The following is a 6,000-nucleotide window of genomic DNA, read 5'->3' as shown; positions in this document are numbered from 1 at the left end:
GCCTGTGTGAGTGCATGAAAGATTTATCAGTCTCGGTCAGGCGTGCGAACGCAGGTCTGAGCCTGGGGAACCCCACGGCAGCCGCTGTCCGAGACTAACCCCATCACCCTGGCGGTGCTGCGGCGTTACTGGGAGAAAGGGCCGATTTGTATTCCTTCCGGACGCCTCTCCCGAGCCGCGACTCCCCTTCCCGCCGCCGGGCTGAGGGGAGGAACCATCTTGAGTCCCCTCCGCGCTGCCACACGAAGCCCCGCACAGCGAGACGGGCTCAGGAGCAGGCGGGGGCCGGGGAAAGGGCTGCCGGCGGCTGCGAGGGCAGCAGGGGCAGAGCCTCCCGCCATCGCCCGCCTCCCCTCAGGCCTGGGGCAGGGCGCCGTGGCTCCGCCCGCGCTGACGCGAAGGGCGGGGAAGAGGCGAGCCGGGGGAGGGAGAAAGGGAGGGATGGAGCCGCACTAAGGCGAAGCGGGGCCGGGGCGCAGCGCGGGCGGTGGCGCCTCCTCGACCCCACGGTAGCATGGAGGCGGTAGCGGGAGCGTCGGCAGAGCCGGCAGCATGGGCGGCAGAGCCCTTCGCGGAGCCGGAGCCGGGCTCGGAGGAACTGGAGGCGGGCAGCGCGCTGGACCGCGTCCTGCGGGAGTCGGTCTGCCAGCAGCAGGGCTGGGTCCGCGTCTACGGTAAGGGGCGCCGGGGCGGGGAGCGGCGGAAAACTTCCCGGCCCCAACTTCTTTCTCCCCGCTGCTGAAGCTCCCAGTTCCCCGCGGCTCCTTGCCTCCCCCCTCCCCGCCGGGTTCCCGGAGCCCGGGTTCGCCCCGCGCCACGCCTTCCCCTCTGCCGAGGTGCAGGATGCTCCGGTGCCGGGATCCGCGTCCAAAGCTTTTGTGTGCCCGGAGTCCCAGGATGTGTGCCCGGGATGAGGGTGCCGGCAGGGCTGAGCGCTCCCGGATCTAATTAGTATTAATGAGCAACTATGGCCTGGGAGGTGCTGATACCGTGGGTCCCGTCGCCCCGGACTTACTGGTCTGTGTTACATTGGCACCTTTATAATTTATAAAAAGGATGTTAGGATCTTCAGCACTGCAGGACGCGGGGTTGTTTCCCCTTCTTTGTCAAACTCTCCCTGGTATGTAACCTTTTAAAATTAACTTGATTTATGTGGCCGGGCCTCTGGTTTGTTTAGGCTCTCAGCTGAAGTGTAGTCGGATTTTATCTCTCGATCAGCACCTAAATAGTGGAAATTCTGTTTTATCTTTTCCTTGTCTCTCCCTCTTGTTTGTCTTGGTAATCTGAGGATAATTACTCCCACGTTTCAGAGTGAAGAGTACTGCAGGCATTATTTTGTTTTCCCTCCTGTAACAAATTTGATGGTCCAGCCTCGAAAAGGCACCAGTTGTGGTGTGTGCACATGTTACCTTTCTCTGCTATTATTATTGTTGCCCCTTCCCTGGAAGTGTTCAAGGCCAGGTTGGATGGGACTTGGAGCAACCTGGTCTACTGGAAAATGTCCCTGCCCATGGCAGGGAGGTTGGAGCAAAACCATCTTTAAGGTCCGTTCCAACCCAAACCATTCCATGTTTCTATGATGATGGAGAAGCTGTAAAAACACTTTTTTAATTGGGACTTTTAAACATGTTTTATGCTGGTGATAGTCCCTTTCATCTACCTCACCCGTCCTGAATCCCAAGGAGATTGCCCAGGTTTTCCCTGACCTGTAAAACTAGACGCAAATGCGCTCTGTTATCTGTGTCATTGATCTGTTACTGGTTGTGTTATTCCTGAAACACAGCGATGACATGAATAAGTTATCTGCAACAACTCTGCTGCATCTCTTGGCTGATGGCAGGTAATTATTGTGAGTACCGCCAGCCTGAGCCTTCACACATATCAAATGAGGAAGATCAGGCTGCAGGTTTTCTGGAGAGCATGGTCTGTTCAAAGACCTTTGTGTTTATTTTGGAAGCTTGAAAAGCTGGTCCCTCATCCCTCACCTGGATGAGGTTGTCTGTCTGCTTTCTGTCTGGTGCATCAATGAGCAAAGTTATGCTTAGCAGAATTAATTGTAATAGGAGTTTGGGATTTTTAATAGTTTGCACTGTGTTTAGCTTGCTGCTTCTAGCTTACCTTGCTTTTGTTAATCCCTGCCTAGAGCTGAGACTATAAAATGCAGCCTTATGCAAAAATATCTCTCTGCTGTTGTTGAGAGGCTTTCCAAAGAAAGCCATTTGCCTTCAGATTGTTTGTTTGTTGAGAATACTTCCTAAAGGTAAAATGAGAATGTACTTAAGAAGGGGATGTCTGGCACCAGCCTATCTGATTGTTACCAGGGTTGTATCTTCATGAGTGGAAGCAGGAATGTGGTTTCAAAATTAGCCGCAGTGAGGAACATTGCTTGTTGATAAAGTCATATGTTGTGATGTGCTTGTAGTTTGACATTAACATGTAGATAAATGGGGGAAAATCCACTGTGACAGGGCCCAGCTAGCTCACAGGCTATAAAAATCGGCCTACACTTCAAGCATGTAAAAATACATCTCATAGCCCTAGGACAATAACTAATTATTCCTAGTCTGTGTTTAAAAACAACTAATTATCCCTTTCCCTCATAAAGAATCTGATGTGTGTCTTCTCTCCTTTCCCTAAGAAATTGCAATCAGATTAGCTAGTATTTGTTTGTTTCCTCCTGCTTATTAGCCTTTATTTTTTTCTTGCATGAGCACATCTGGAGAAGTTTGTGGACAATGAATCAAGCTGAAACTGTGCCATGTTTGTGCACAACTAAATATGGGTTACAAACCTATGAGTGACAAGTGTTATTCATAGGATTAAAAGTAAAGCCTTGCACAGTTGTTTGAGGAACCACAGCAGCATAGCGAAAGAAAACAGGAACAGAAAGCTTAGCCTTATTGTCTGTATTGTCTGATAAACAAAGAGAACACTAACACTAATTATTTCACAATGAATGGCTGGGGGAGGGAAGGAATATCGAGCACATGAAAAGTGGAGAAGCGTTTTCTGGCATGGTGAGAAACACAGCTTTTGATGTCACTGCATTTCTTTTCCACGTGTCTCTGTGAACATGAACCACTGTGTAGGGGTGTTGTTCCAAATGAAAGGTGACTGTCTGAAAAGTGTCCCTAGTAGTGGAAGCATGTATTTTGAAGAAAAAGAGCTCAGCAGCCACTTAAAGACAGACAGCTGTTTATTTCTGTGCATCTCTACTTGGCAGTGGTGTGCCATCTACTTTGTCTCTGTCCAAAGGAGTAATTACTGCCATGAGGGGAGCTGGTCTGGTTGCAGAGCCTGTAAAACTTCATCTGTTAGCACAGAGAAAAGAATTTAGCATTAAAGTCCCATCATTGCTGGTCTCTGCGGCTTGCCAGCAGTATGACAGCGATGTGAATACAGTAGGACTTTACAATGTCTGGGATGTGATTTCAGTGTGACACTGAGGTCTTGTCTGACTTCACTACGAGATCTAAATCACAGTCTGGCTATTTTTGCATTTCCTGCCATAGCTGCACTAGTTCCAAGGGTGGCTGTTTCATTCTGCGTTCTGGAGGTTCAGCAGCTTCTGCTTAAGTGAATTAGCCAGGACATTATCATGGAAATACAGTTTCCTTACCCATGGACGGAGTTTGAAATATAATTAGTTTCCTCTAACCTGATGTTTGAATAGTGGATGGGAGCTGCAGATTTGCTTGTCAGAGTGATAGGTTTAATTGCTCGTGAAACACAAATCATGTGAGTGCTGTTAGATGATGTTTCCAAGAACTGGTTTTGACACACAACTAATGTTTCTGTAAAATATGTATCGACGTGTGTTCTGGGTGACGGCTTCCATTCAGACTCATGGCATGTGTGCAAGGGGTAGGAGGGAGGAGGTGTTTTGCCTGGATTAATGCTATGATTTTTTAACTTTTTTTCCGCTCTCTAAAAGTGATAACTGACTTTGAAAGCATCCACCCATGTTTCAAGGTCTTTTTCTCTGCTCTTTGAAACAAGTTTTGTGAGGAGGAGGCAGGACAATAACTGAATAGACAGCATTTTCAGTGCTAACTGTGGAAACACAGCAATTACATTGCCTGGTGTGGCTGACTGAACATCCATGGATTTTGCAGGAATGAATTCTAAAGCCAGCATCACAGCATTGGTGTTAAATGTTGCATGTGGTGGGGGTAGAATCGGTTTTTGCCTGATGTACAGCCTATGTCTAAACAGGTTGCAAACTTCTGTGACGGAGTTGTCAGATTCATTGTTGATGTGCCTGCTCTAAGCTCACTGCGAAAGCTCCTGTGCTAAAATTGCAAAAGAAGAGTTGCTGAAATATGTAAAAAATAGGACAGGGAAGAGTCTGTTCTTGAGTGCTCAGCCTGCAAACAGACATTGTTGCTCTGGGGCCTTATCTGGACTAGGAAATGTCTTTCTCTTTTAGCAGCAGTGCTAAAAGCTGGTGGTAGTTGTACAAACTCGAGTGCAGATAGGATGTGGACTCTTTCATCACCTTGTCCTCTAATCCTGCGGGCAATCTGGAGACATTCCTCACTGCTGGAATGACCTTCCTCGCCCCCCTTTCTCCTGGCAGAAGGAAAAGGCTCTCCAAGCATGGGCTCCATGCCTTTTCATGGATATCAATCTGCAGACAGAGCTTCTAACTCCAGAAAAAGCCCTAGACCCTGTGCAACCAGACAGAAACATCTCTTGGCTGCCTCAAACCTGAGTTCCAGGCTTTTAAGTATTGGCTCTCAGAAAATACCAGACTCATGCTCAGGACTGAAGCCATGGTAATATACGTGGTGTCATGCAGAGATTAAAAAATAGCTGTGGCTTGGGCACTGAGCAGAAGCATCTCCTAATCATGTGAAATTCAGTTCAAAAGCCCAATTTCTGTGAGCTATCTATTCCAGCAGTTTGTTTTCTGTCTTGCTTAGTTCTTTTATATCAATGATTTCAACTCTGTTCTGGGGGGTTTCTGGTTCTTTACAGCCTGCCTCACTATGACTTTGAAAGTAGCTTTTTATATCTACCTTTTCTTTTTATATTCTTGTTGTATTCCACTGTTTGCAGTCGCAAAGATTATCCACTTCCAAACCGTCTTGCTTTGGATGAGTACCAACAGGCTTTGGTAACGAGTAGCATCTTGTTGTCAGCAGATCCTTTCCTTCCAGCCCTGCTCATGCTGCTGGCCGGCTTTTTTCCGAGATGTGCGTGCGGGGATGGGGAGTGTGAGCCACCACCCTCCCTGCCCGGGGTCCCGCCTGCCCCCCAGCCTCCAGCCGAGCCCGAGGAGGTCCCACCAGGTGGCGGCATCTTCATTGCGGTGGTGCAGGACCTGCCGAGGATGCCTGAAACACGCGGGGGGGATCCCGTCCTCTCCGCTCCCAAACCTTATCGCTCATCTCCACAAGCTGAGTTACGAAGTACTCTAGAGGCTGTCTAACAAGGGGGAGGTGAGAATGGTGTAGTTCATGTAAAAACAAAAACAAAACAATAAAACCCCTCTTAGCCAGGCAGCGAGGCAATCTGCTAGATGAGATGGCTGTTAGTGAAGGATCTCCTCCTAGAGATGCCTGTGGATAGTCAGCTGGGCTGAGGTTTGTATCTGCTGCCTTTCTGAGTGGCTGTGGAGCTGCAATTCCTTGCAGGAGAACATTTGCTTTTAGGAAGGGCTTAATAGGAGATAAGGTGAAGGTGCAGAGACCCCTGGAAAGCTGAAAGGGAGCTGGAGAGCTGCATGGCGTCTGTGCAGCCAGTCTTGTGTTGGAACGGAGAGAAGGTCAGTGTTCACCAGCGTTTCTTTCCCTTCTGATCAATAGGCTTATTATTAACTCGCCCAGAAAGTTGGTGCAAAAGCAGGCTTGGAAGATAAACCTTATTGAGCCGGGAAATGTCATTTCCTGAGTGTTTGGACAATGCCTGCTGTGGTGATATTTGACCTTATCGTAGCCTTCAGGTACGGAATGAGGGACAGACATTGAATACTGACAGCATAAAGCTTTTGTTAGT

At 48.5% G+C, this 6,000-nt stretch overlaps 1 protein-coding gene across 2 annotated transcripts in view; it reads left to right on the top strand.

Annotated features, from left to right (window-relative positions):
• The first annotated feature begins 452 nt into the window (after positions 1–452).
• RASAL2 (RAS protein activator like 2) overlaps positions 453–6,000 on the top strand; it is a 163,261-nt gene continuing 157,713 nt past the window's right edge. For both annotated transcript variants that reach the window (XM_053985267.1, XM_053985266.1), the window contains exon 1: positions 453–674. In XM_053985267.1, coding sequence (XP_053841242.1) covers positions 515–674 — 160 coding nt within the window. In that variant the 5' untranslated portion in view covers positions 453–514. The remainder of the gene's footprint in view (positions 675–6,000) is intronic.

This window comes from Vidua macroura, chromosome 9, assembly GCF_024509145.1.
Source record: "Vidua macroura isolate BioBank_ID:100142 chromosome 9, ASM2450914v1, whole genome shotgun sequence".
NCBI classification, from domain to species: domain Eukaryota; kingdom Metazoa; phylum Chordata; class Aves; order Passeriformes; family Viduidae; genus Vidua; species Vidua macroura.
Note: the sequence above shows the minus strand (reverse complement) of the source record. Positions and strands in the feature narration are given on the sequence as shown.